General features: G+C 36.5%; 1 protein-coding gene across 8 annotated transcripts in view; it reads left to right on the top strand.

Moving 5' to 3' along the window:
- Positions 1 to 14,400, top strand: part of ARHGAP21 (Rho GTPase activating protein 21) — a 102,905-nt gene that overhangs the window by 73,941 nt on the left and 14,564 nt on the right. For 7 of the 8 annotated variants that reach the window (XM_037510724.2, XM_037510720.2, XM_037510723.2 and 4 more), the window contains 5 exons: positions 5,325 to 5,483; positions 5,631 to 5,733; positions 8,968 to 9,004; positions 11,270 to 11,395; positions 13,983 to 14,267. In XM_037510724.2, coding sequence (XP_037366621.2) covers positions 5,325 to 5,483; positions 5,631 to 5,733; positions 8,968 to 9,004; positions 11,270 to 11,395; positions 13,983 to 14,267 — 710 coding nt within the window. The remainder of the gene's footprint in view (positions 1 to 5,324; positions 5,484 to 5,630; positions 5,734 to 8,967; positions 9,005 to 11,269; positions 11,396 to 13,982; positions 14,268 to 14,400) is intronic. The other variant, XM_037510721.2, reaches the window with a different exon arrangement.

Below are 14,400 nucleotides of genomic sequence, written 5' to 3'. Positions count from 1 at the left end.
ACTCAATACCTATTTTTTAATGTTTACTTTGATGAAACAAATTCCCACCATCTGGGGCCACACGGCTCCACAAACTAAATTGTACCTAGTTGGTGACTCATCTGAATCAAGAGCCAAGTAGAATAGTTCTGATTATTAGTAAACAATCTTTCATTTAAACAGTGCTTTTTACTGCCTAAAGCTTATTTCTTTGTAAATTTAACGGGTTCAAAGAAAGACCTCTTCATTGTCAAATTACTTTATCTTAGAATAAATCCTGGAGTGGGTTTGGAAAAATTACTAAAATTTTTACTGAAATTTACTTAAAATTTGCTTAGATGACAAGCTTGTGCCCCCACCTAGAATTGCTGTTCTGTTTACTGAGACTTTCATCTGTTCCCTCACACTCCCAGTACATTCTCCACAAAGCAGCCAGTATGATGGTGATACTCTTCTCAGAACCCTCTGTGTACTTCCCGTGTCACTCAGAATAGAATCTGAAATCCTGCATTCCTACGAACTCTCTACTACCTCCCCATCATACCGCTTACCTCCCTGACCCTATATCTGTCTTCCATGGGCATCCCGCCTGTAGCCTCGCCAACCTTCCTGCAGTCCTGGGACATGGCCGCCCCAGAGCCCCGGCACTACAGCCCCAGTCCTGAAACTTGTTCCACGGATATTCACTAAACTCTCTGCCTTACTCCCTTTGGATCTCTGCTCAAATATTACCTTTTAAAGCAAACTTTCCTGACCAGTACCTAAAAATAGGTATGTCCCACCCTCTTACACACACAACACCTGACATTCTGTATTGCCTTAAGCTGCTTTATTTATCTCAGATCACTTGTTTCCACTTGATACCTTTTTTGTCTTTGTTTATTAGATGCTTCCCCATGGAGCTAAAGCATAAGCTATATAGGAGCCAGGATTTAAAATTTTTCAAGGTGTTTGCTTCTGTGTCTTTAATGCCCAGACTACCACCTGGAATATAGATAACACAAAATAAATATTGAAATAATATGTGAATGATAATTTTGAGTTGGTGAATAGAAACAGTAACAAGTCCCCAAAAAAGTTCCATATAATTTCTGGTTTTTATAATTATGATATAGTCAAGTTTAAACATTGTGGGAAATCTCAACCTAAGTTGTACTCACATTGTATCTCTGCTGTCAAGGCCAAATTCAGAAAATAGGATTTTACTGTAGATGATTAATGATTGTTTTATGAATTTTTTTAGTTTAAAAAGCCCTACTACCTGTGATTTTATTTCATAAACCTATAACATCTTATGTTATGTTTTCATCATACTTAGAACAATATAATCAGGTTATAACGGAGTAATAAATATATGCTAGTTATATCAGTTTATATTTTGAAATTTCTAGTTATGATCAAGTAAAGAAATAAACCAAAAGTGAATTTTAGTACTTACCTAGTTTTAGTATCAAAAGTATACTTTCTTTTGCTTCTATTTTTATTGAGTCTTTAGCTCCTTGAGTCATAAAGGAAATCCTATTCTGTAACCTTAAAGTCTAGTGTATATTTATTAGTCTTCTCTAGAGACCTTGTTTTTAAATATTTATATATTTAAATATAAATATATATTTATATATTTTATATATTTATATATTTAAATATAAATATATATAATATATTTGAATATATATATTTATATATTTTAATATATAAATAACAAATCAAAACTTCATTAAGTTTCAGAATTAATTTTGAAAACCTTGTACTATTTAACTTTAAAGTTTTATTTGACCCATAATTATTTCTCTTTTCAGTCTGTTTATTTAAAACTATATAAATTTTAGTGAAATAGACACAAGCATTGGAATGAAATAAGAAACTATTTGTAATGTTTCCCAAAGTATTTTCTAAAAACAGCATATCTATTTGATTAAGCAGAACAAAAAGATCAAATAATTTGACAAATCTTGAGTATAGGTAATTGAGTAAATGTTTGTTTTTAATCTTAGGACTGTCAGAATCATTAATGTGCTACTTAATATTGTAAATTTTCTAAACAGGATATAATACAGTTTTATTTAGAGAATTTCTGTTTGGTATTCCATAATTTGTTGGTATATATATTGCCTATATGCTATTTTATGGAGCATTTAAATTATTTTATGAAATGTTTAAAATGAGAAAATTTCCCATATTTTCCCAGAGAATAAAACATTTGATTTATTGGCATAACTCATAAAAATAAGATAGTACACTTGTACATTTTGAAATAGTGTATCTAGTATTTCTTTTACTCTCTTTAACACACTGGCAAAGTAAAGAAGGCACAGTACTGCAGTATATAAGCATGTGTTCTTGCTTGCCCCACCCACATGCCACCCACATGCCACCCACATGCCCTCATTCAGTTATTCCCCAGAGCAAGTGGGTATCTGTATGCACACACATATGTTCATATATAATTTGAAGCAAATATTATTGAAATTCAGTTTGTTTCATAATTTTCCTTTAAAATGTAATTAGCCCATGGAGAGTGAATGCATTACCTCCCAAAATTCCATGTCATGTCATACAAAAATTGCCTTTGAAATTTTGTTTAATGCTTCATCCATGCACATTTGTCATATTCGCTCCATAGTTTATTTTAAATAAATGAATATAAAAATGTTTTAAATTACTTTGCAGGGAAGGAAATTGATTCTCTTTAAAAATTTATCCTCCAGCATCTTGTTAGATAAATGTTGGCACAGGTGATAACCATACAGCCCTGGAGATAATGGTTGCTCTATTTTGGGACACATTATTTTATCAGCGCATCATCCAATTTTTAAAATTCATCATCTATTTTTCTTTATTTCTTCTCTACATGGATTTATATAGTAGATCTCATCTGAACCACTCCAGTGAATGTTGTCACTACAGAAATATAAAACTGTTACTACTACATAAGTGACATAATTTCTAAAATATCTAGTGTTTTCCTATTGTCAGTATTCATGAATCCATAACAAAATTGAAAACAAGCTGACTCCATGAAACAACTTACTTTATGCATATGTATCATTTGGAAAAACTATGTTAATTGGTGGTGATTTAAATATTAAGGACAGTTTTTAAGAATGCTTTAACTTTTAGTAGAATGTTATCCTTATTGAATTATTTGCAAAGCCTCAGTTATCTTCTTGCTTTTGAAAAAGATTTCATTCTCATTGTTATGATATTAAGTTATCATATACTAAGTAAAATTAATTCATAAAGAGATTTCAAAATGTTTTCTATTGCTAAAATGTGAGGAGCTTTTAAAGAAAATTGTAAAAAATTAAGGTAAGCTTACGACAGACTATTGAGTTTAGACATAAAATGGAAATGTTATAATTTTGTAACATTGGTCATCTGGATTAAAATGCTAATCATTAAAATGCTAGACCATTCTTCGGGGTTGGTCAAAATTAAAATCGTTTGACCTTTTAAATCATGGAATCAAAATCATGTTTCATCATAATAGTATATTCTTTTTTAAAAGATTTTTATTTATTTATGCATACAAGAACTGGGGTTCAGGTCAGAGCTATGCTGGGGTGAGGTTTCACCAGAGAGAGTGGGGCACAGAACAGGCGGATTGACTGAAATACACTGCTAAGGGGAGCAGCGGGCAAGTCAGCAGAGGTCTGCTGCACCATGTGGGTAGCTCCCTGGCTGGGGATAGAACACGTGCTGCAGTGGCTGTGGATAGCTTCATAGGTTGCGTCTTAACCCCTGTGCCACCATGGAGGCCCCATAATAGTATATTCTTGAAAGAATTTCTCTAAGGCTTGGGGCATTTGATTTTAAGGATTATAGTTCTGGCATCCTATTAAATTTCATTCTCTTGGTCTAAAATTCTAGAATTTAAACCACTGTTATTTTACAGAACTAAGACTTTTGAACAAAGCTATTCACCAGTTTGGTAAAGGAGTATAATTTATGCTTAAAGAGTAGGACTGTGGTATTTGACTGTTTGGGTTCAGATTCTATTCCTATGACTTGATAATAACTTCACACAAATTAATTGATCTGTCTGTCTTGGTTTTTATGCTATAAAATAATACTTAAATTATTTCATTTGATTCTTATGAAATTATATGAAGTATTTAGAAATGTGCTACGACCTAGTAAGCATTAGTAATGCATTAGTGATTACTGTGCATCCACATGTATATTTCTGCCCTTGAAAGATAATGATAGGGCTTTGAGAAGCTTAAAATTTGTAACACCTAAAATATTTGTACTTCTACCAGTATATTAATTGGTGGGGATTTAAATATTAAGTGCCAGGGTACTGAGGCATCTCAAGGGGCAAATGTAGATTCCTCCTCTGAGGGAGGGCCCGTATCTACCTGAAGAAGGGGTATCTATTTCCAATTTTCACTGAAGTGCCAAATAACTAGCAGTGGCTGTCTTAGTTCATTGGGGCTGCTAAAACAAAAATACAATAGGCTGGGTGACTGAAACAACAAATATATTGGGTAATTCTGGAGACTGGGAATTCCAAAATAAAGGTACCAGAAGATTTAAGTGGTCAAGTCTAGGGAGGATTCACAACCTGTCATAGATTTTGTATACTCACGGGATGGAAGTTGCAAAGGGATTCTCTGGGATGCCCTTTATAAGGGCACCAGTTCCATTCACGAGGGCAGAGCCTAATCATTCATTCACATCCCAAGAGCCATGCCTCCAAATGCCATCACTTTAGAGACTGGTCTCTACCATAAGGATTTTTAGAGAGGAACATAGATGTTCTCTCTTGGCATTATCAGTGACCCTGATAATGTAACTTCTTCTGGAAGCCATATACTTGACTTTCTTATTTTTCTACAGAAATTGGAGATTCCTATGACTTGAGTTTGTTAGGGGTTTGGAGTGAGGTAAAGTTTTAGGAGTTGATCCTTTGGAAGTAAAGCCTCAACCAGTTCACCTTGCTTAAATGTCCTGAAATAATAATGTGTAATCCATTTAAAATTTGAAAAGTACTTCTTTTAGGCTGGTATATGATTACTGGGTTTTTTTGCTTTATAGATTAAGGTTCTAATTGCCTATTAACTCTGATATCTTGTTATCAGCTAATGAAGGTATTGATTGGTTAGTTGAAGAAGCGACTCATGTAATTTCTTACACCGTAATCACAAAATTATTTGGAATTTGTAGAATAACAACTGTTTAAGTTGATTTTTAACAAAATATGTCATTCCTTGGTTCTTGAGTGCTTAAATGTTAAAATCTTTATCTGATTCTTTCAGTAATGAATATTAATTATCTGTTCTGTTATTGTTATTATCAATGATAATTAGATCATTTAACATTACAATATTTTTATTTTCTTATAGATGAACCAACTAGCCCTAGCATTGACCATGATATCGCCCATATCCCCGCTTCTGCTGTCATCTCTGCCTCCACCTCTCAGGCACCCTCCATAGCAACAATTCCTCCTAGCCTCACAACTTCAGCTCCTTTAATCCGACGTCAGCTTTCCCATGACCAGGGTGCGTTTCAGTGAGTGGTTATATGAACCATCTCTTGAGCATATTTTCAGGTTTCCATTTAGAATAGTATGACAACCGATGATCTTCTTACCATTGAAAAACTGGAAAGCCACCGTAAATGCCTTAAGTGTTGAATTTTAATTACAGAATCTGTTGGACCTCCCAGTCTGGATGCCCAGCCTAACTCAAAGACAGAAAGATCAAAATCGTATGATGAGGGCCTGGATGATTACAGAGAAGATGCAAAATTGTAAGCCAAGGCATATCATTTTAAATATTTGTGAATGATCAGCATGACTGACATATAAATACTGCATTTAATGATGTGTTATAATTTCTGACTCTATGATGTCAGAAATGCAAAAAATTATAAAATCAGTTGTTAATAATATTCATATTTTTAAAAATTAATATTTAAAAAATCAGTAATACACATAGCTATTACTGTATAATTATATTGTTCAATGCATAAAACCACATATATTTATAAATGCTTGTGTTAATGCTAATTGTTTTTTTAAGCAAATAATGAATGCTATACATACTGACCTTGGAGATCATTCAGAACATAATATTCCTGGCTTATTTTTCCTGATTAATTATTCATAAAATAGTAGTATCATGATATATTTGACTAGTAGTCTATATTCTGTGAATAGACATTTAGATTAGTTGACAATACTTCAACAACTACATTTATGCATAGTTCATTTAGCATATATGTGAGCAAATATAGTTGGAAAGTGGATTGTGACATCAAGGAGTATATGTATTTTTTAATTTTAATATACATTGTCATTTGCTTGCTATAAACAATTAAACCACATCACATTCCTACCAACTGTAGGAATTCTTATAAATCTAAATTGAAAATTTTGAATTAATTGGACATCATTCATATATACTTAGAGATAGTCATATTTTTTTTCTTGTGAACTGCTTTTTCATTTTGCCCACTTTTTAAATTGATTTTCCTTGTTGATTTCTTTTTTTTTTTTTTTTTTAAATATTTATTTATTTATTTATACAGCCACTGGGTACAGTCAGAAGCGCGGGAGGGTGAGAGAATTCACCAGAGTCAGAGCGGTGGGGTGGGGGGGGCAGAGCAGGCAGAAGGACCGAAGTACACTGCTGAGGGGAGCAGCGAGTAGCAGGAGAGGTCTGCGCGCCATGTGGGACCCTCCTCCGGTGGCCGGGGAGCAGCCGGGGATCGAACTGGCACTGCAGAGGCTGCGGGCAACTTCGCAACCCAGCGCTCAACCGCTGTGCCACCTGGGAGGCCCTCCTTGTTGATTTCTAAGGGTGCTTTTCCTTCTACGAAAAGTATTTCAAGTCTTTTTTTTTTAAAGATTTATTTCTTTTATACAAGAACCAGGGTACAGACCAGATGTGCAGGAGGGTGAGAGGATTCACCTGAGACAGAGCGGGGAGCAGAACAGGCAGATTTACTGAAATACACTGCTGAGGGGAGCAGTGGGAGAGACAGGAGAGGTCTGCTGCGCCATGTGGGATTTTCGCCAGCCGGCCGGGATCGAACCCATGCTGTAGAGGCTGTGGATAGCTTCACAGTGCGGCGCTCAACCACCTGCGCCACCAGGGAGGCCCCTCAAGTTTTGTTTTTTTTTTTTACTAATTATTTTTCATTTGCTTTTTTTTTTTTTTTTTTTTTTTTTTTTTTTTAGCAACCTAAGAACTTTTTTTGTGTGGTGAAATTTAAGGATTTTTTTTTTTTATGGTCTTTGGATTTTGAGTTATATTTGAAAAACCTTTCTTTCCAGAATCATAGCAGAATTCTTCCATGTTTACTTCACATACTTGTGTACTTTATTTCATCGTGTATTTACAACTTCAATTCATCTGGCAATTGTTTTATTTTAATCAATGAAATGGCCAACTTTATGTTTTCAGTATCTCAGTTATCCCAAAATCATCTCCTGAATATTATATTTTTCCATTGATATATCATCCTTATTTTACACTAAATTATAAGTATTTAATTTTACTTTTAGACTATTCAGATCATTCTGTCTATTTGTGTGTACCAGATTCTGTTATTATGATGTTTTTATTTGATAAGACTAGTCTCCCTAATTACTTTGTGTTTTAGAATTCTACTGGCTAGTTTTTTTTTAATTTGATCTTTAAAATCACTTTCTTGGTCTTCATTTCTTGTGGATATTTTCAGTGACCCAATTTTTAGGGAACATTGACATCTTTATATTGAATCTTCTATCAAAGAACAATTTGTCTTTTTTATTACAGTGTTTTTGTATTCTCTAAAGCGTCTATATTATCATATGTGCCTTCCAATTAAATTAGTTCTTCCAGGACCAACTATTCAAGGGAGATTTGTATGCAGTGTGGCCAGGCAGTGGTCCAGGCTAGCAGAAGTTTCTAATAGTGCAGTATTGGATGTGTGAACTCTTTTAGCCTTTTTTCCTTCACAAAAAGATATCAGCAAACTGCCACATTTCCAAGTTTATTTCACCCAGCACGGACTACACAGTGCTTCTTTCAGTAGGACAGGTTTCTTCTTCTGTCATTCTCACCTCCCCTGACACTCCCTGGTGAGAAATGAGGCTTCTGTCCCCAGTTCTGCAACCCATTTCCTATTGTTCTAAACAAATGAGGTTGGTTTTGATCTCAGAGAACAGTGCCCTGTAGTTTTGCTTGAGATACGCAACCACTGGTGTCCATTTTGTACTTCGCTGCACTTAGCCACTCTTTGCTATTGTCCCCGTACTGTTGGAGATTGAGTTAGCCTCTTGTTTCTGGTTACTTTGTTGTTTGGGGTGGTTTCTGAGAGGAGAGGACAGCGCCACCTTCGGTCACTTTTTAAAATCCTAGGTTCCTTAAATGAATTTGGAATTGAAAAACAACCCTTAAAAACCAACATTGTCCCTTAAATTATTTTGAATAATTAATGTGAACCTTGAGACCTTAGGCCTTTCAGTGGCAAGACCGTTCAGTTGTTCTCTTTATGAAAGCTACTGAGAATGTGGTCAGTGAGGAAGAGCTGTCAGCCTTGACCAGCCCTGACAGTGCTTCTCTGCTGCATTTACAGTTAAGGTGCCCGCAGGCTGGATGCTTGTGGACGTGCTGTTCTGTGTACCTGGCTGTGCAGAGTCACTGCTTATCAACCGATACTAATATCATGGAAACCCTGAATAGGGCATTACAACTATGGTTTGCTAATATTATTAAAGCCCAGTGTTTAACCTGGGTAGTTTTTTCTTTGATCTATCAAAAAAGGATAAAGTCCCGTGCTAATACAGAAAGATGAATTTATCAGATCAACTAGCAAATTTTCTATCATTGAATCGAAAGTTAAGTACTTAGAAAACTGACCGTAAATATTTATCATGGTGATGATGAAATGCCAACTCATTAATGAAAACTGGTAATATTCAAATTATTTTATACATCTTAAGGTATTTTATACAATATTGCAAATAGTTACATTTATATACTTCTTTTTCAACAGGTCATTTAAGCACGTAACTAGCCTGAAGGGAATTAAGGTTGGTATTTAATATTTTAAAATGTAAAACAAATGATAACTATTTCTATTTACTTTCATTTATTTTATCTTGTCATGGAGAATTATTTCTTTTATCATTTAGACATTTCATACTTAAATGTCATGAGCTTTTGTCCTCTAAGTTTTAAGTGCCTTTGGAATGTCTAATATTTCTAATTTCTAAATATGTTCATCAAATATATAATAGTTAACAAACATTGTGTTTATTTTTTCTCTTTATCAGCTTACAACCAAAAATCAAACTACCCAGTGCTTCTGTAGTGTTTCTTAATCCTTAAAATTATTATTTCGTGCCTTCTCTCCACCCTCCCCTGCACAATCTATGTCTTTAATCTACTCTTCCCTCACACTTCACTGAAAAAATGGTTATGTCCATATTTACCATCTCCTAAAATACAAGCCACTTGCCTTAAACATACGCTTTCTACTTTCCTTAATTTTATCTTAAATATCTTTTTACTTGGGGTGTTATTATTGTACACACCAACCACACATTCTTCTTTGGATCCCATTACCTCTTAGTTTCTCAAGTCTCTGCCTCTTTTGCAAAATCACTATTTCTAACAACTCATTCACTATCGTATATTAGCATGTTCTATTATCTCCTATAATTTAAGCTTCTGAATCCACATCCTCCTCTGTTTGCTACTCCTGTTTTTTTCCTTCTGCTTTTCTTGAACACTCCTTGAAAAAATTTGTCCATACTTTCCATTTGCTCACATCACATTTTATTGAACCCACATACATCAAAATGACTCTTTTCAGGGTCTCGCTAGTGGCCTAGGGGTTAAGTCTCAGCACTATCATCACCATAGCATCCTGAGTTCCATCCCCAGCCATGGTGCTAACTCACATATGGCGCAGCAAACCTCTCTTGTCTAGCCTGCTGCTCCCCTCAGCAGTATATTTCAGTAGATCTGCCTGTTCTGCACCCCACTCTATCTCTGGTGAATCCTCTCACCCCCGACACCTCTGATCTACACCCCAGTTCTTCTATGCAAAAATAAATTTAAAAAAAAAGTCTCTCTTCATGCCCAGGTTTTCAGTAGCATCTAAGTTCCAAAACAAATTTTTAATTTATTTGACCTTTCAGTAGTGGCCAATATAATTTCCCCCTCCCTTCCTGAAACACTTTTCTTCTGCTGCTCTTTTCCACTTCTGCCTCTTCCTAACAAGTTAGTACTATTAGTCTTGACCTCTTTCCCATATTGTAGCCCATGTTGCTGACTGGCTATATGACATCTTCATTTAAGTGTCTAATGAGAAATTTAAGGTGTGCATGCCAAATAGAACTTGATTTCCACCCGACATGTTCATCCCTCAGTTTTTCCTAAGTCCACTTATGTTTACCTAGTTTTTCTGCAAAAAAACCAAGGAATTACCTTTGTTTCTCCTTTTCCATCCTCCCCAATATCAAGTTCTTCTCACTCGCCCTCCAAATATGCCGAGTCTTGACATTCCTCCCTGTCTTTTTTGTCACTTTAGTCAAAGCTGCCATTGCCCCTTGTCTAGATTTCCAAATTAGCACCTCCTTTCTTGGTTGTTGCTTTAGCATCCCATCTCCAGTACCCAGCAGAGTGATTTCTGAATGTGTGACTAGATCGTGTTACTCTCCTGATCCATCACTAACTGAGATCCTTACATTTCCTATATCAACCTAAAAGATCCTGAATGTAGTTAGCGATTTCTCTAACTCATATGGAACAGGTAAACAATTAAAATAATGATGAACATTCCTTCGTTACTTACACATGCTCCTAGAAAAATCATTTTTCTTCCCCCTGACCTTTCATGGTTGACTCTTCAAAAATTTCCTCCAGATTTTAACTTAAATATTCTTAATTCTTAGGCATTGCCTCAAAAGCACGTAATTTATAGAGCCTGCTCAGTCATTCTTGCACCTGTTTTCATTCTCCAAATGGCACTAATCATAATCTCATAATTTTCTTGTTTTTATCTTTTTTCTTCATGCTAAAATATGAACTTTTGAAAGCAGGAAAATTATACTATTTCTGCTGTTTTTTCAATGGTTACAAATTTCCTCAGATGACTTTTTAGAAATGATGGTGGTCAATTCACTTTTATTTTAACAAGACCAGAAATTTTTGTGATGTAATTAAGAATTTTCAAAAATAGCCATTTTCCTGGCACTAATAAGACTTTTTTTCAGCAAAGCAATTTCAGTGTGCAAATATTTATCAGATAAAGCTGACATTTTACTGTGTTTTCTTGGTCTTTTTTGTAGATAATGGATAGCCAAAAATCATCAGAAGATTCTGGATCCAGAAAAGATTCTTCCTCAGAAATTTTCAGTGATGCTGCCAAGGAAGGCTGGCTCCATTTCCGGCCACTTGTCACTGATAAGGGCAAGGTAGTAAGTCTGAGAACATAAAATGGCAAAATATCCAGAATAGAGAGTGAAAAACATCATTTTTATCTTTTTTAAATATGAGGGAAATATTTTAAAGATATTCTAATCATATACTCATATTTTTTTTAAAGATTCATATTTATTTAGGCTTACAAGAACTGGGGGATAGGCCCGAGGTGTTGGGGGGGGTGAGCGGATTTATCAGAGACAGAGTGGGGAGCAGAATAGGTAGATCTACTGAAATACAGTGTTGAAGGGAGCAGCAGGCAAGGCAGGAGAGGTTGGCTGTGCCACTATGTGGGTTAGCTCATTGGCTGAGGATTGAACTCATGCCACAGTGTCTGGCTGTAGCTTGACAGTGCTGAGACTTTAACGCCTGTGCCACCAAGGAGGCCCACATTTGTCAACTAGAATGTTTTGTACTTAGCCATGTAAAGGAGAAATCAAAGTATATAAGAAACTCGAGCCCCCGTCTGGACCCGGGGGCTGGCAGGCCCACCTGTGCTGGGGTGCTCCTGTTGCCCCTTGGGTTCACCTTTGGAGTGGTCTCTGGGGCCTTCATGCGGGCCCTGTAGGTATCTGGCCCAACCCATGCCCCAGAGGTCCCACCTGCCATCCATGCAAGGCTGCTGAGACAGGTACCCAGACCTAAACCAACCAAAAAGTGTTTTGTGAAAAAAGAGAAATATCACATTGTATCTTTAAATATTTCCACTGCTCGTCTCCAGGCTCTGCCACAGAAGGAAGACTGTACAGGCGTTCCTGGCTGTGCATGCTAGTCAGCACCCCCAGATGGGAGCTGCACTGCATATTAGCACCAGCTGGCAGCGGTTATGGGCCACACTGACTGTAAACTTATAGGCCCACTTGAGTGCAGGCTCACCAATGGGCAGACACCAGACCGCGTTGTTTGCCCTCTCTAGGACATGAGCTACACCTGCGAATGCCGAGTTTATGAGACGTTTACATCACCTTACCATTGCCAAAGCAGACGCGCTCCCTCCAGAGAAGTACTAGTAACCTTAAAACCAGGTAGATGAGGAAAGCCTCCCTAGTGGCCTAGCGGGTTAAGGCTCAAGTGCTATTGCTGCTACGGCCTGAGTTCGATACCCGGCCCAGGGAGCCAACCCACATAAGGTGCAGCGGGCCTCCCCTCTTGCCCACTGCGCTCCATGGTGGTGTAATTCAGTAATGGTCCCTCTTCCTTCGTGTCCCCTTGTCTGTATTCCCCGTCTCCCCTCCCCTTCCCCCCCCCCCCCCAACCAAGAACAGTGAGAGGAATCCAAGAACATAAAATATGTAGGCCAGGTCTAAGTGATAGAGTAAAACAAGAAGGGGAGCTCGTCATTTGAGCCCGTAAACTTGGAAAGCAAGAACTCACAGCTAAGGTGGAGATGGAGCAAGTGTTTGGTTTTAATGTTTCTCAGCTGATTAAAAATACACCACTAGGGCCTCTCCTGGTGGCGCAGCGGTTGAGCCCTGGGCTGCGAGGCTGCCCCTCAGCCTCTGCAGCACCGGTTTGTTCCCCGCCGCTGGCGAGGTCCCAAAAAAAAAAACCCACGCACACTAAACCTGTGCTTACAATGCAAAAAAAAAAAAAACGAAGAAACTGTTTTCTCATTAGTTGTAGATTACAGAGTAGTCCTTTAGAGAAAGGCAACACTATTTTAATAATGTATTTAACTTTTCCCAGTTTACTCTTTTAAGTTGTCTTTCTCACTTTGTTTCACTTTATCCATTTTAAGGAATGTAAATAAATATCCATATTATAAATATATGCTTCATTAAGTAGATTTTAATATAGTAAGAACTTGACCATGAGGATTACCTATATTTGGGCAGCTTATTTATTCTTTTAAGAAAATTGTAATGTTGTTAGAAGTTTAAAATTTTGAAGAAAATTGACCTTGCATGTGAATTATTTTGCTTGACCATATAAATTTTATCAGTTTTGATAGCTTTTTAAAGAGTATTTCTCATATATAATTTTATTAACTTATTTTCTTACATCATTGTTCATTTTTGTACACTATTTCTCAGGTGTAGTCCCCATAATTCTCGCACCACAACAGCACCCATGACCCATCACCATAGTCCCTTATGCTCTCCCTCCCGTTTTGACCCCTCGCCCTTCCCTCCTCACCCCCAATTCCTGTTTTTTATAGCTTAATTCATCACTTTTACTTACATTTTAGGATCTCCTTTTGCAGTGTTTGTCTTTGCATGATCTAACACTTAAGCATTCCTTTTACTCAAAAGTGTTTCCGACTGATATTTTTCCTTTTATTCCCTTCACATTTTATGTATCTTAATTTGTGATACTTATTTAATCAATTACTTGGTTACTTTCCTGACTAAATTAAAACTGACTTCACTATCCTTGGTTTTGAAGTAATACACTGGCCTAATGTGGTTCATGCACCCAGATTTCTGTCCTTCCTCTCCTAACAAATACTTGCGTTGAGGCAGATCAGATACCTGCTGCATTTAGTAGCATTTATGTGTTAACAGTGTTGCTTTCTATGGCTTCCCTGTTATGGAGATTTAGCTAATTATTCAGTATTCCTGACTGTTTTGTGTTTTCTAGCGAGTTGGTGGGAGCATTCGGCCATGGAAACAGATGTATGTTGTACTTCGAGGACATTCACTTTACTTGTACAAAGACAAAAGAGAACAGATGACTCCGTCGGAAGAAGAACAACCCATCAGTGTTAACGCTTGCTTAATAGACATCTCTTACAGTGAGACCAAGAGGAAAAATGTGTTTCGACTCACTACATCAGACTGTGAGTGCTTATTTCAGGCAGAAGACAGAGATGATATGTTAGCGTGGATCAAGACCATCCAGGAGAGCAGTAATCTAAACGAAGAGGTATGTGCTCAAATGATGCTGATGAAGTCAGCTACTTCTACAACTTCCTAAAGAAGAAAGAATCTGGTGTTTTAAAAAATTACCGTATGCTATTTTCACTTAATATAATGAGAAGAAAAACTCAAGTGTACTT

Source organism: Talpa occidentalis, unplaced genomic scaffold (genome assembly GCF_014898055.3).
Source record: "Talpa occidentalis isolate TD23 unplaced genomic scaffold, MPIMG_talOcc4v2.1 talOcc4.14, whole genome shotgun sequence".
In the NCBI taxonomy this organism is placed as follows: Eukaryota; Metazoa; Chordata; class Mammalia; order Eulipotyphla; family Talpidae; genus Talpa; species Talpa occidentalis.
The sequence above is the reverse complement of the archived record's forward strand: the minus strand, read 5'-3'. Positions and strand labels throughout refer to the sequence as shown.